The following is a 14,714-nucleotide window of genomic DNA, read 5'->3' on the forward strand; positions in this document are numbered from 1 at the left end:
TTGGGGGGGTGTGTTGCTGACGATGGGGATGTTGATAAGGTTGGGGGGGGATGTTGATAAGGTTGGGGGGGTGTGTTGCTGACGATGGGGATGTTGATAAGGTTGGGGGGGATGTTGATAAGGTTGGGGGGGTGTGTTGCTGACGATGGGGATGTTGATAAGGTTGGGGGGGATGTCGATAAGCTTGGGGGGTTGTGTTGCTGACGATGGGGGTGTCGATGAGGTTGCAGGGGTGCCGAAGATGGTGCGGGGGTGCTGATGCGGGTGAGGGTGCTGACGGGGGTGAGCACGCTGATGCGCGTGTGGGTGCGGGGGCGATGCGGACGCCGCGGCGCTGCCGGGCCCGGGGCTGCCGGCCCGGGGGTGTGCGGGGGTTCCCGCGCGGAGCGGCGCGCAGCGAGCGCGGCCCCGCGGAGCCGGAGCGCGCCGCCCCCGCCCCCGCCCCGCCGCGCCCGGGGGGGGGGGTAGCGGCGGCGGCGCCGCGCTGACGGCTCGGTGGGCACCGCGATGCTGCGGGCCGCGGCCGAGCGGGGCTGAGCGGCGGCGGGGGCCGGCGAGCGGAGCCGAGCGGAGGGGGGGCCGCGGCGGCGGCGGCGGCGGGCGGAGGGGAGGGCGGGCGGGCGGGGGGGGGGGGGGGGCGGCGAGCGATGGATGAGGACAACATGACGAGGAGCGAGGAGCAGGAGCTGAGTCTGCAGAAGGCGCTGCAGCAGTGCGAGCTGGTCCAGAACATGATCGACATCAGCATCTCCAACCTGGAGGGGCTCCGCACCAAGTGCGCCGCCTCCAACGACCTCACGCAGAAGGAGATCCGCACCCTGGAGGTACGGGCCCGCCGACCCCCCCCAGCATCAACACCCCCCCATCGGTCTCCCCCCCACCCCCCCCGGGCCGCGGCGGGTTCCCCCGCGGCGCTGCGGTGCGCCCGAGTGAGGCTGCGCGCTCTGCAGGTGGCCCCGAGGTGGGTCCGGGACCACCGAGCCCCGCTGCCGGCACCCACCCGGGCCGCCCGGCCACGGCCGCAGCGCCCCGGTATCCCCCGGCATCCTCCCGGTATCCCCCGGCATCCCCCGGCCCGGCCGCGTCCCTCCCCCGGCTTCCACCGCCCGGCAGGCGGCATCCCCCGGCCCACCTGCATCCATCCCCGGCCCACCTGGATCCCCCGACCCACCTGCATCCATCCCCCGGCCCACCTGCATCCATCCCCGGCCCACCTGCATCCATCCCCGGCCCACCTGCATCCATCCCTGGTATCCCCTGGCATCCCCCGGCCCACCTGCATCCATCCCCGGCCCACCTGCATCCATCCCTGGTATCCCCTGGCATCCCCCGGCCCACCTGCATCCATCCCCGGCCCACCTGCATCCCCTCCCCCTTCCTGCATCCCCTGGCCTGGCCCCATCCCTTCCTCCAGGTTCCTGCTCCATCCCTTCCACCTTCCTGCATCCCATCGGCCCACCTGCACCCCTGCTGCCTGCATCCCTTCCCCTGGGCTACATCCCTTCGGCCCACCTGCATTCCTTGTGGCAGGCTGCATCCCACGGGCCTGGCTGCATCCCTTCCAGCAGGCAGCATCCCCTCAGCCCACCTGCATCCCTTCCACGGGGCTGCATCCCCTGGGCCTGGCTGAATCCCCTTCCCTGAGCTCCATCCCCTCAGCCCACCTGAATCCCTTCCAGCAGACTCCAGCTGGCCCAGGTGGCTGCATCCCCCATGCCCACCTGCATTCCCTGGCCCACCTGCATTCCCCATGCCCACCTGCATCCCCCATGCCCACCTGCATTCCCCATGCCCACCTGCATCCCCCATGCCCACCTGTATTCCCCATGCCCACCTGCATTCCCCATGCCCACCTGCATTCCCTGGCCCACCTGCATTCCCCATGCCCACCTGCATCCCCCATGCCCACCTGTATTCCCCATGCCCACCTGCATCCCCCATGCCCACCTGCATTCCCCATGCCCACCTGCATTCCCCATGCCCACCTGCATCCCCCTGGCCCACCTGCATCCCTCCCTCCCAGCCCAGCTGCCTTCTCCCCTCCCCATCCCTGCCCCCCAGGGGATGAGGCTCCTTTTGGAGAGTTCTGAGCCCCTGCTGGGGTGAATTTGGGGTTCAGCAGGAGGTGGGTGGGCTGGGAGGGGCAGGGAACACCAGGGATTGCCGGGGCTGAGTGGGATCCCTGCAGCTGGCACGGAGCAGGAGGAGCGAGGCCGTGACCCTGGGAGATGCCAGCGGGGCTGTGCTGCTGCTGTGGGGGCGGCTGGCGCTGAGCTGGGGGGGTTTTCAGAGCCTGATCCCTCTCAGGCCTTGCAGCTGCTCCTGCAGCCCCTCTGTGGGGCAGCTCGTGGCTCTGGATGTGACCGGAGCACCCTGTGCTGCTGCTCCTGCTCCCCAGTGCTGTGGGGACAATCGGGGTGTCACCACGTCACTGCTGTGCCATTCGTGGGGACACCCCAGGTTTGGGGTGCAGCTCCCTGCTCTGCATCCCAAATTGTGCTCGTTCCCGCTCCCATCCCTTGATCCCAGCCCTGGTTCGTCCCAAATCTCTGTGTGAGGGGCTGGGAGCTGTTGGTCCTGGAGCAACTTCAGGAGAGGGGTAACAGTGCTTTTGGGGTGTGCTGGACACTCTTTGGGGTGTGCTGGAGACTTTTTGGGATGCACCAGGCTCCAAATGCCCAGGAGAACCTGCCAGGAGGTGCAGGATTCCAGAAGCTCATCCCACATGGAGTGATTGGCCTCGTTGAGGTCAGCACTGAGGATTCCCTGTCTGCGTGCCATGGACATGGAGGGGAGTGTGGTGGAGCCATCCTGGTGGGATGCTCCTTCCAGCATCCCAGTGCCACTGGGGCTGCCAAACTGGGGCTGGATGAAGGGTCTGGAGGTTTTTGGGGGATGTCATCCTGGTCGGATGCTCCTTCCCAGCATTCCAGTGTCACTGGAGCAGCTCAGATGGGCTGGATGAAGGGTTTGGAGGTTTTTGGGGGATGTCATTCTGGTGGGATGCTCCTTCCTAGTGCCACTTGAGCAGCTCAGACAGGCTGAATGAAGGGTTTGGAGGTTTTCTAGGGGATGCCATCCTGGTGGGATGCTCCTTCCAGCATCCCAGTGCCACTGGGGCTGCCAAACTGGGGCTGGATGAAGGGTCTGGAGATTTTTTGGGAGATGTTATCCTGGTGGGATTCTCCTTCCCAGCATTCCAGTGTCACTGGAGCAGCTCAGATGGGCTGGATGAAGGGTTTGGAGGTTTTTTGGAGGATGCCATCCTGGTGGGATTCTCCTTCCAGCATCCCAGTACCACTGGGACAGCCAAACTGAGGCTGGATGAAGGGTTTGGAGGTTTTGGGGGATGCCATTCTGGTGGCATGCTCCTTCCTAGTGCCACTTGAGCAGCTCCGACAGGCTGGATGAAGGGTTTGGAGGTTTTTGGGGGATGCCATCCTGGTGGGATGCTCCTTCCAGCATCCCAGTGCCACTGGGACAGCTCAGATGGGGCTGGGTGAAGGGTTTGGAGGAGGTCAGGGGATTGTTATCCTACAAATACTCTCAGGAAAGCACTGGATCACTCAGGTGGAAGGTGTTCCTCTCCATGGGGTGGAACTGGATGAGCTTTAAGCTCCTTCCAACCCAAACCATTCCATGATTTTGTGATTTTTACTGCCTGAACGTGTGGATTCTCTGCTGTCTCATGCCTCTCCAGCCCCTATGGATCCCTCAGTGCCAGCCTCAGGGAACCCTGGCACTGCCATCCCTAAAACACCCCCAAACCAGGAGCCGGGGATGTTCCAGCCAAGGACATCCCTGCTGACACTCTCTGGTTGTTTTTCACCTCAGACCCAGGGTGATTCCCACGAGGGGAGTGAACCCAGGGCCACATTCCCAATGCCAGCCCTGGGCTGGCTCCTGGCGTTGTCCTGGGTTGCCACCAGCGTCAGCAGGAGCTCAGCTTGGCCCTGAGTCCCCAAGTCCCCGAGCCTCTGTGTCCCTGAGTCCCTGCTGCCACCAGCACGTCCCAAGGACGTGGCACAGACTCTGAGTCTCACTCTGTGCCTCTTCCCTTCCCGTCTGGGGGCTGCAGAGCTGGGCCACGCAGTGCCATGGCACAGGGAGGGGTGACCTGGGATGTGGCACTGGGGACAGTGCCCAGCCCTTGTGTCAGCATGAGCCTGGAATAAAACGGGAGAATCCGTGGGGTTTTGGTTAATCTTCATAGGCTAAACGTTGATTTTGCTGGATTAATAGAAGTTTTTTCCGTCTTTTTTTTTTTTTTTTTTTAGTTTTAAGCCACCTTAAGATAGGCTGAGCTCCCATCCTCCTGCCTCCTGCTGTACAGAATTTTTTGGGATGGATTCCATGGTTCCAGGGGCAATCCTTGGAGCTGGGAGGCTTTTTGGGTCTTCTTTATGCCTTGGCACAGGTTCCAGTGGGAACCAAGGCAGCAGCTGGGATAAAGCACCTGGAGTGGGAATCGAGACTGGTTTGCTTCCTATGGGGCAGCATCCAGAAGGAGCTGAGTGTTTATCCCTCAGCCCTGCCTGGGCTGTGGGGTTTTATCCCTGTCCAAGTGTGGCAGCTGGGATTTATGGCTTTAAATTTGGGGTTGGGGTGTAAATATGGATGGGGGATGATGCGTTTGGTGGAGTTTGGGGTGTAAATATGGATAGGGGGTGGTGTGTTCAGTGGAGTTTGGGAACAGCAGAAGGAAAATTTGATCAGAACTGGGAGATATTCCCAACTGTCCCACAGCACTGTCTGTGGGGTTAAACCCCATCCCAGTGTCAAAATGAGGGTCAGGGCTCCCAGGAACTGGTGGATGGCTCCAGGATCGACACTTCCCTCTCCCTGTCCTGCTCTGCTCCTGCCAGGAATGGGGAACTCTCCCAGGATACTTTTGGCTGCTGTGTGGTGAGGAAAGAGCTGTGGCCATTCCCAAACCTCCACAGGCTCTGGAGATGCTGTCCCAGCACTGGGGATTTGCCCAGAGCAGCTGTGGCTGCCCCTGGATGCCTGGCAGTGCCCAGGGCCAGGTTGGATGGGGCTTGGAGCAGCCTGGGACAGTGGAAGGTCTCCCTGCCCATGGGGTGGAACTGGATGAGCTTTAAGCTCCTTCCAACCCAAACCATTCCATGATTTTGTGATTTTTCACTGCCTGAACGTGTGGATTCTCTGCTGTCTCATACCATGGGCGAGCACAGTGCACTTCTCCCAGAGCTGGATCCTTCCTGGGTGCTGGATGGAGACATTTTGGCTCCTGTACTCCCAGCAAAACCCCCAGGCACCATTTAGCATCTCCCGAAATAAAGCATGAGCAGAGGCAGAAACATCTCACAAGCCCAACAGGACCTTGGGAGAGCCCTGAGAGAGAAAATTGAACCGTGGCAAGGAATTCCCCAGCCCCAGGCTGCTCCAGGTGCCTCTGGAATAACGAGCCCCTTGGAGGGAGCCGCTCTGGTCGCGTTTCTTGTCACGGAAAAGGATTTTTAGGGGTGCAGAAGAAGTGAAGTGAGAGCATGTGAAGCGAGAGGATGTGCTAATCGGGATGGGATGGGATGGGATGGGATGGGATGGGATGGGACGGGATGGGATGGGACGGGATGGGATGGGATGGGATGGATGGGATGGGATGGGATGGGATGGGATGGATGGGATGGGAAGAGAAAGAATAGCAGGAAAGGAATGAGAGGATGGCACAGAATGGGAAGGGAAGGAGTGGAAGGAGGATGGATGGGATGGGAATGGGATTGGGTGGGGAAGGAAAGGTATGGGATGGGGTGGGATGGGATGGGGTGGGACGGGAACAGAAAGAATGGGGAGAATAGAATGGGAAGGGATGGGGTGGGATGGAAGGAGGATGGATGGGATGGGAAGGAATGGGATGGGGTGAGGAAAAAAAGGGATGGGATGGGATGGGATGGGATGGGATGGGATGGGATGGGATGGGATGGGATGGGATGGGATGGGATGGGATGGGATGGGATGGGCATTTCTCATAGCTCACTGGCTATCAGATGAATGAATGAACTTCCCCCTCCTGGATTTTCCAGTGCCTGTCCCGGTCTCCAGGCAGGGCTGGTGCTGTCTCCAGCCTGGCTGATGTCAAGGATCCCATTCCAGGCGGGAACAGCCGCCCTGTGGCTCCTTGGAGACCGGCTGGGAACCTGCCGAGGCTGGGGGGAGCAGCCGTGCTGGGTTTGGGATGATCCCAGGGAAATTCCCGCTCGGACTGATGGGAAGGGTTGGGAAATCCTGATTGGGAAATCCGGCTCCAGCCCTGGGTGATCCCGGCCCCTCTCCTGGCCGGGGTCACCCGAGATCCTGTGGAATGACATGGAGCGGGGACATCGCTCCTGTGCCCCCGGGGCTGTTTCCAAGGAGCTGCCGCGGGGTTCCAGGAGCTGCTGGATCCCCCAAAGATGCGGAAATCCTGGCGGTTTCACTCCTTCATCCCAGAGCATCCCTGCTGCCTCCCCCCGGGCAGGGATGCAGAAAGGAGAGGCGCTGGGGAGGTGGGAAATCAACCCCAGCTCGGCAGGAAAATCCAGCATCAGATCCCACCCGCAGGAAGGGAGGGATCCGCGGGATTCCCTCTCCTCGTGCCCCCTGCCCGCCTCCGGGAGGGGAAACTGAGGCACGGAGGAGGCTGTGCCACAGCAGGAACGCGGCGTTTCCCAAACGTGCTCCGTGCCGGGATGGGCGGGAGATGGGGCAGGGAATTCCCTCCCCTTTCCACCCCCATCGAACACCGAGAGCCTCTGGATTTTACAGTGGGGTTTGGGGCTTCTTTTTCCCTGGAAATCCATGGAGTAGAGCACCTGTGGGTCCCAGCAATATCCTCTTTTGGGTTAAAAATGACCCCTCCTGTCACTCAAGGGCTCTGTGGTGTTGATTTCCCCCACCTGGAAATTAAATTTCCCCAATTTTCCCCACTCTTTCCCCATTCCCAGCTCACCTCCGCATGTTGGTGGTGGGGGCTGCCCTGTCCCCATGCTCCATTCCCACCCCAGGACCCTGATTTTGGCACTGGGGATGCTCAGAAATAAATCACCTTTATTCCCTTTGGGATCCCACCTGGAGAGGCAGAACGGAGAACAGGCCAGGGGCAGGATGGGGATGTTTTAGGGATTTCTTTTCCTGGTGTTTTGTGTCCATGCAAGGGCATTTTTTGGGAGACAGGAGAGGCCTCTGCGTGTGTTCCAAGTGCCTGGGGCTGCTTCAGGAGCGTGTCTGGGGTGTGAGATCCAGGCTGATCCTTAAACCTTTGCTTGTCTGTTTTGGGAATGTTTTTCCTTAAAAATCATCCCTGGAAGTGGAGCAGAGCTCTGGGTTCCCTGCAGCCTCCCAGGTCTGGATTTGCCTCATTTTTGGGAGTTAATTTTCAGGAATTAATCCCTGGTAGCCAGGCTGAAGATGGGGAGAAGCTGCCAGGAGGTGACAACCCTGTCCTGAGCTCCTGGCAGGGCCCTCACCCACCTGGGGGTGATTTTGGGGGTGATGGCAACCTCTGATTAATCCCTGAAAATCAACGCCCAAAAATGAGGCAAAGCCGGACCTGGGGGGGGCAGCAGGGAACCCAGAGTTCTGCAGAGCCCTGCCCCACTTTCAGGGTTGATTTTTAAGGAAAAACATTCCCAAAACAGACAATCAAAGGTTTAAGGATCATCCTGCATCTCGCATCCCAAACACACTCCAGGCTTTTGGAGCTGAAGCAGCCCCAGGCACTTTGAACACACACAGAGGCCTCTCCTGTCTCCCAAAAAATGTCTTTGCATGGACACAAAACACCAGGAAAAGAAATCCCTAAAACATCCCCATCCTGCCCCCGGCCTGTTCTCCTTTCTGCCTCTCCGGGTGGGATCCCAAAGAGAATAAAGGTGATTTATTTCTGAGCATCCCCAGTGCCAAAATCAGGGTCCTGGGGTGGGAATGGGGCTGGGGACGGGGCAGCCCCCACCACCAACATGCAGAGGTGAGCTGGGAATGGGGAAAGAGTGGGGAAAATTGGGGAAATTTAATTTCCAGGAAAGATGGGAAAACTCCCAAATCCCACCAGGGGGTTCTCTCCTCACCCCTGTATCCCAAATCAGCCCGAATTTCACCCGGCTGATTTTGGGGTGTGCAGGAGCAGGGGCACAGCACCATCTAGTGCTGCAGGCACCGAGGAATCACCCAGCTGGAAAAGCAGGAGCAGGAAATCCCTGCAGCTTCCCAGCCCTGCTCTGAATTCCCAAAAAAAAGAGGGCAGCTTCATTTTGGGAGCTGGGCTGTGGCTGGGAACGGCTTCGGCCTCGGGGTGGAAGGATTTGGGGGATTTGGGGGATGATCTGAGCAGGGATGGGGCTGCAAAGGAGCAGAGAGGAGGATTTGGTTTGGTGAGGGGGGAATGAGGAGAAAATGCCACCTTGCAGCCTTGGGGTGCGATGCTGTGGCTGCTCCCCTTGTAGGGTTTTTGTAGGGGGGGGAAAGAGGGGAATGTGGCTTTTGAGGGATGTTTGGGGGGTTCTTGGCATCAAATCTGAGCGTAAGAGAGGGGACTGTGTCCTTTAAGGGTCTCTTGGCCCTGAGGTTGGGAATAGAAATGGGAAAAGTGTCCTGTGGGTGGCTGGGCAGCGTTTGTCCCCCTGTCCCCCTCACACCCACAGGGGGTGCCAAGGGCTGCCCACCCCCTGAATGAGACCCCAGTGCTGAATTTGAACTGAAGGAGCTGATAAAGGGATTTTTTTGGGAGGGAAATTCCCTCTTGGACACCAAATCTCGATGCTCTTGGCAGCAGGAGCGTTTTGGGGCAGAATTTTGAGCCTTTTGGGCTCAAAAAGGGATGGGGCAGAGCGAGAGCAGAGCCCCAGCTGCCGGTGGGGGATCCCATGAGGGTTTCCCCTTCTTTTCCAGAGCAAACTGGTGAAGTATTTCAGCCGGCAGCTGTCCTGCAAGAGGAAGGTGGCCCTGCAGGAGCGCAATGCCAAACTGGAGGGGTTCCCCCAGCTCCTGCACTGGTTCCGCATCGTCGACATCCGCAAGGAGGTGATGGAGGTAAGGGCTGGCAAGGGAAAAGGGAGGGAGCCTTTCCTTTCCTTTCCTTTCCTTTCCTTTCCTTTCCTTTCCTTTCCTTTCCTTTCCTTTCCTTTCCTTTCCTTTCCTTTCCTTTCCTTTCCTTTCCTTTCCTTTCCTTTCCTTTCCTTTTTCCTTTTTCCTTTTTCCTTTTTCCTTTTTCCTTTTTCCTTTCCTTTTTCCTTTCCCTTTCCCTTCCCTTCCCTCTTCTTTTTCCTTTCTTTTCCTTTCCCCCTTTTCCTTTCCCCTTCTCCCTTTTCCCTTCCCCTTTCCCATTTTCCCTTCCCATTTTCCCTTTCATTTCCCACTCCCATTTTCCCTTTCCTTCCCTTTTTCCCCTGTGGATTTTTGACCCCACCCAGCAGCAAGGACACCCCATTGCTGTCCCCAGTGGCTGTCACACGGACCCCTCTGCACTGGGGACATCCCCCATGTCCCCATCAGTGTCCTCCTGTCACATCCTGGGCTCCTGCAGGTGCAGCAAGGGGGTGGCATCCAAAGGCAATCCCACTCCAGGGAAAAGGGAATTCTGGAGTGAAGCTCAGGTGCTGCATGTTCCCACTCAGGGATGGGGTTTTCTGGTGCCCCCAGAGGCCGAGCTGGGCCTGGATTTAAAAACTGGATCTAAAACTGTAGAAAAACCTCAGTTCCTCCAGGTTTTCCTGGAGATTCAGGTGGGAAATGGAAGGGTTTGGATCCATGGGTTGTCCCTGGCGTTCCCCGAGGTGCAGAGGGTGCTCCAGCGGGGTTTTCTCCTCCTCCTCCCTCATTCCTGCCCCATTCCTCCCTCAGGAGATCGCCCCGGGGCAGCTCAGCCTGGAGGATCTGCTGGACATGACCGATGACCAGGTCTGTGCCACCGTGGAGAAGTTCGGGGCCAACAGCGAGGAGTGTGCCCGGCTGAACGCGTCCCTGTCCTGCCTGCGCAGCGTCCACAAGTCCGGTGAGTGCCCCCTGTGCCCTCAGCCTGCCCGGCCTGGGTGCCACCGTCCTGCTCTGGGGGCACTGGGAGTGTGGTTTTAGTGTTGGCAGAGCTGCCACATCCCCGGGGCTGGCTGGGAATCATTTCCTGCAGGGAACATCCGGGAGCTGTGCTGGGAAAAGAGTTTGGGGGTGCTGGTGGGTGAGAGCTGGGACCCCAAAACCCCCCTGCCCAGGAAAGGAGGGGGAGATTCTGCCCCTCTGCCCCGCCTGCAGAGCTGCCCCTGGGTATGGGGTCCCCAAAATGAGAAGGACCTGGAGCTGCTGGGGAGAGCCCAGAGGAGGCACCAGAGATGCTGCAAGGGCTGGAGCCAGGCTGGGAGAGCTGGGGGTGCTCACCTGGAGAGGAGAAGGCTCCAGGGAGAGCTCAGAGCCCCTTGCAGGGCCTGAAGGGGCTCCAGGAGAGCTGGAGAGGGACTGGGGACAAGGGATGGAGGGACAGGACACAGGGAATGGCTCCCAGTGCCAGAGGGCAGGGATGGGTGGGATATTGGGAATTGGGAATTGTTCCCTGGCAGGGTGGGCAGGCCCTGGCACAGGGTGCCCATCCTGGATCCCTGGCAGTGCCCAAGGCCAGGCTGGACACTGGGGCTGGAGCAGCCTGGGACAGTGGAAGGTGTCCCTGCCATGGCAGGGGTGGCACTGGATGCGGGCCCCTCCAACTCCAACCCATTCCATGATTTACAGCGTCCCCCGACCCCCCGTGCCTGCAGGAGCTCTGTCAGGAGCCTCAGGGCAGATCCAGCATCGCCTCCAGCTGGGTCAGAGCGGAGCCCCCATTCCCAGACCCCTGCCCAGGGAGTGCCCAGCCCTGCCCGCCCTTCCCGGCGCTGGATGCGCCGCTCCCGGCGCCGTGCGGTTCCTGGTCCTGGATGCACGGTTCCCGGCGCCGTGCGGTTCCCGGTGCTGTGCCATTCCCGGTGTCTGTGTGCGGTTCCCGGTGCTGTGCCATTGCCGGTGTCTGTGTGCCGTTCCCGGTGCTGTGCCGTTCCCGGTGCTGTGCCATTCCCGGTGTCTGTGTGCGGTTCGGGCTGCCCTGCTCTCCCCGGGCGGTGGCAGCACAGCTCCGCTCTTCAGTCGCTGCCGGGGCCGCTCCGGCTGCAGCTGCGCCGGTACCGGGGCCAGAGCGCGGCCCGGGGATGCCGCAGGGACCGGGCAGGTCCGGCTGTGCTGGCACCGGGTCCCAGCCGAGCCTTGGTGGGTCCCAACAGAACCGATTGGGTTGGGAAAGATCCTTTAGGAGCGAGTCCAGCCATTCCCCAGCACTGCCAAGGCCAGCACTGCCCCATGTCCCCAAGTGCCACATCCACATGGGTGTTCAATCCCTGCAGGGATGGCGACTCCACCACTGCCCTGGGCACCTGTGCCAGTGCCTGAGCATCCTTCCCATATAGGAATTGTCCCCAAATCCACCCTGAGCCTGCCCTGCCGTTCCCTCTGCTCCTGTCCCTGTTCCCTGGAGCACAGCCCGACCCCCCCGGCTGTCCCCTCCTGTCAGGAGCTGTGCAGAGCCACAAGGGCCCCCTGAGCCTCCTTTGCTCCAGGCTGAGCCCCTGCCCAGCTCCCTCAGGGATCCTGGGGCTCCAGCCCCTTCCCAGCTCCGTTCCCTGCCCTGCACACGCCCCAGCCCCTCTGGCACAGCCCATCCCTGGATGGCAGCACAGAACCGGCGCTGTGGTGCCAGCTTGGGAAGGTCACTGCCAGCACAGGGGTGGCTCTGGGGCAGCAGCACACCCCTGTGATTAGGGGACCCCAGAACCCCATGATTTGGGGACCCCAGACCCCTCTGCCTGGCTGCTGTCCCCTCCAACAGTGCTCCACCCCAGCGTTTGGGAGGTTGGGAATGAGCCCTGCTGGGCTTTGCAGGTGTGGAGCAGCCCTTGGGGACAGCAGGGGACATGGTTTCAAGGAGGGGCAGCTTTGGAGGCCCAGCAGTGTCCCCAGAGCATGGAATGTCCCAGAGAGGGATCCCAGCTCCAGCCTGGAGAGACTTTGGCCACATTCACCGGTTCTGGATCCTCTCCCTCATGGCACAGAGTGGCAGTGCCACCCCGTGCTGGGGACAGGGGCACTGGGGTGGGACCGTGTTCACAGGGGTCTTATGTTGAGGGAAGAGATGAGGATCTGACTCTATGTAACAAAAGGCTTGATTTATTATTTTATGATATATATTACGTTAAAACTATACTAAAATAATGGAAGAAAAAGTTTCATCAGAAGGCTGGCTAAGAATAGAAAGGAAAAGAATGATATCAAAGGTTTGTGGCTCGGCTCTCTGTCCGAGCCAGCTGACTGTGATTGGCCATTAATTAGAAACAACCACATGGGCCAATCACAGATGCACCTGTTGCATTCCACAGCAGCAGATAATCAATGTTTACATTTTGTTCCTGAGGCCTTTCAGCTTCTCAGGAGGAAAAATCCTAAGGCAAGGATTTTTAATGAAAAGATGTCTGTGACATCCCCCCTCTCCAGCTGCCCAAACCCAGCTCCTGCCTCCCTTCCCCTGGCATTTCCATGAGCTCTCCCTGCTATTTGAGCAAGGGCAGTGGTGCCTCCCTGGGAGCCCCGGGAGGGCTCTCAGCTGCTCTTTGTTCAAACACCTCTGACTTTTAAAGCTGCTCCAAGCAAATCCCACTCTCTCCTCTGCCCTCTCGGCCCAGGGAACTCCCTGCTTTGGAAAATCCACCTTGGCCTTTGGCTGGGCAGCTGCAGGAAGTTTCTCTGGTTCCTCTGGAGTTTTCTGGCTGGAAGGAGATGGAAGCACTGGAGGTCTGTGGGAGGCTGCTGCTCCATTTGCTCCCTAATGGGGCAGCTGATGGGGCTGCCAGCATTCCTGGTGCTCCGTTGGGTCCCAGCAGGAGAGAGCCAGCCAGGCAGGGAGTGTTTGTGTTTCCCATTTAACTCCATCCATCACCCTCTGCTCTGGCTGCTCTATCTTGGGATGCTGCTGTGGCCATTCCTGGATCCTTGGAAATTCCAGCTGCTGTGGGTCCGTGCCCTCCTGGAGATGCATTGTCCCATGGATGACACAACCCTGGGGACACGGAGGTGACCTGAGGGGTGCAGGAGCTCCCAGGCAGTGGAAGAGACCAAATCTCCCTGAATTTCTGGAGGATTTGGGTGTGGGAAGCTCCACCTGCGATACCAGATGGGCTCCCTGTTCCCAGCCTCTGCCAAGCAAACAGCTCCACCCCAGGAATTCCTCCTCTTTTCATCCCCCGGGAGAGCAGGAGCAGAGTCCCTGCCCCTCTCCTGCCAGCAGGGAGTTGGGAACAGTGGGAATTCTGGCCAGGGAAGGGCAGGATGCTGCCTGGATACCTTGGGTGGGCAGTGGGAGCCAATCATCCCACCCAGCTCCAGATTCCCTACGCGTGTTTTGCTGGGATGTGGGATTGGGATGGGCAGAGCAGCACTGCTGGGAACTTGAGAATATCCCCCTGGGCTGTTGGGGACTGAGCAGTGATGGGGTTGTCACTTTGGGGTGCACTAAGGGGGTGCTGTGCTGCTTTTATCCATCCATCCATCCATCCATCCATCCATCCATCCATCCATCCATCCATCCATCCATCCATCCATCCATCCATCCATCCGCTGGATTCCAGGGATTTGGAGCTGCTGGCTGGCTCCATGGCTGCTCTGTGAGGAGCTCTCTGGGAATTTTTAGGATGGGGATAGAAAAGCATCCCAGGATGGCGGCAATATTCTCTTTGGATGCAGCGTTGGGATTTTAGATCTATTGGGACATGACAGCCCCCCGATGCACCAACAGCCTCAGAAACACCTTTTAATCTGTATTTTAGCTGCATTTTATCTCCTTGTGAATCAATACATTGTCCTCATCCCAAAAATGTAATTGATGAACAAGTTGCATCCTCCATAAAAGGTGGAATTGCTCGGCAGGAGCCGCAGCGGCCGATTCCGCGACGCCAAGATTTGTATTCATAAAGCAGGAATGAGGCTCGGGATTAACCTTTCCCATCCATCTTTATTTATTGAGTCGTTAATTAGAAGCCTCTAATTTCCCAGGCTGCCCTGGCCTGGGCAGGGAGTTGGGGGCTGTTTCATGGAGATGGATTCATGGATGGGCTTGGAAAAGGAGGAACTTCCCAAGCAGAGCATCCCGGGGGCAGCAGGGAAAATCCCGGTGTTGTGGTGTTGCGAGGGATGAAGTGAGAGATGAGAATTTGATTCCAGGTTCTCAGAAGGCTCATTTATTATTTTATGATATTATATTAAAAGAAATTATATCCTAAAACTATGCTAAAGAAAGAGAAAGGAGACACCCGAAGGCTGGACAAGAATCAATAATAAAAACTTGTGACAGACTCAGAGTCTGACACAGCTGATGGTGATTGGCCATTAATTAAAAACAATTCACATGCTGGGTAAACCATTCTCCAAACCACATTCCAAAGCAGCAGGGAGAACAGGGAAAAGCTGGAAAACAGGGAGGAGCTGAAGCTTCCCAGGAGAAGAAATTCTAGCGAAGGGATTTTTTATAAAATATCACAGTGACACCCTGGAGCATCCCCTAAATCAGCGTGACAAATCCACACTCACCCCCTTGCTTTGTGGGGTTAACAAAGATTGGGTTTTCCTGGGATCCTTGGCAGTGGGGTTTTGTTTTGGGGTTGGATCTCGGAGCGGGATTAATTGAATATTAAATCCTCCTGGAGCTGTGGCTG

The 14,714-nt window shown here is 58.6% G+C and overlaps 1 protein-coding gene across 3 annotated transcripts in view; it reads left to right on the forward strand.

The window, feature by feature from the left end:
• The first annotated feature begins 641 nt into the window (after window positions 1-641).
• KSR2 (kinase suppressor of ras 2) overlaps window positions 642-14,714 on the forward strand; it is a 94,707-nt gene continuing 80,634 nt past the window's right edge. For all 3 annotated transcript variants that reach the window (XM_063172775.1, XM_063172778.1, XM_063172776.1), the window contains exons 1-3: window positions 642-824; window positions 8,887-9,027; window positions 9,838-9,988. In XM_063172775.1, the coding sequence (XP_063028845.1) occupies window positions 648-824; window positions 8,887-9,027; window positions 9,838-9,988 (469 nt within the window). In that variant the 5' untranslated portion in view covers window positions 642-647. The remainder of the gene's footprint in view (window positions 825-8,886; window positions 9,028-9,837; window positions 9,989-14,714) is intronic.

This window comes from Melospiza melodia, chromosome 20, assembly GCF_035770615.1.
Source record: "Melospiza melodia melodia isolate bMelMel2 chromosome 20, bMelMel2.pri, whole genome shotgun sequence".
Taxonomy (NCBI): Eukaryota; Metazoa; Chordata; class Aves; order Passeriformes; family Passerellidae; genus Melospiza; species Melospiza melodia.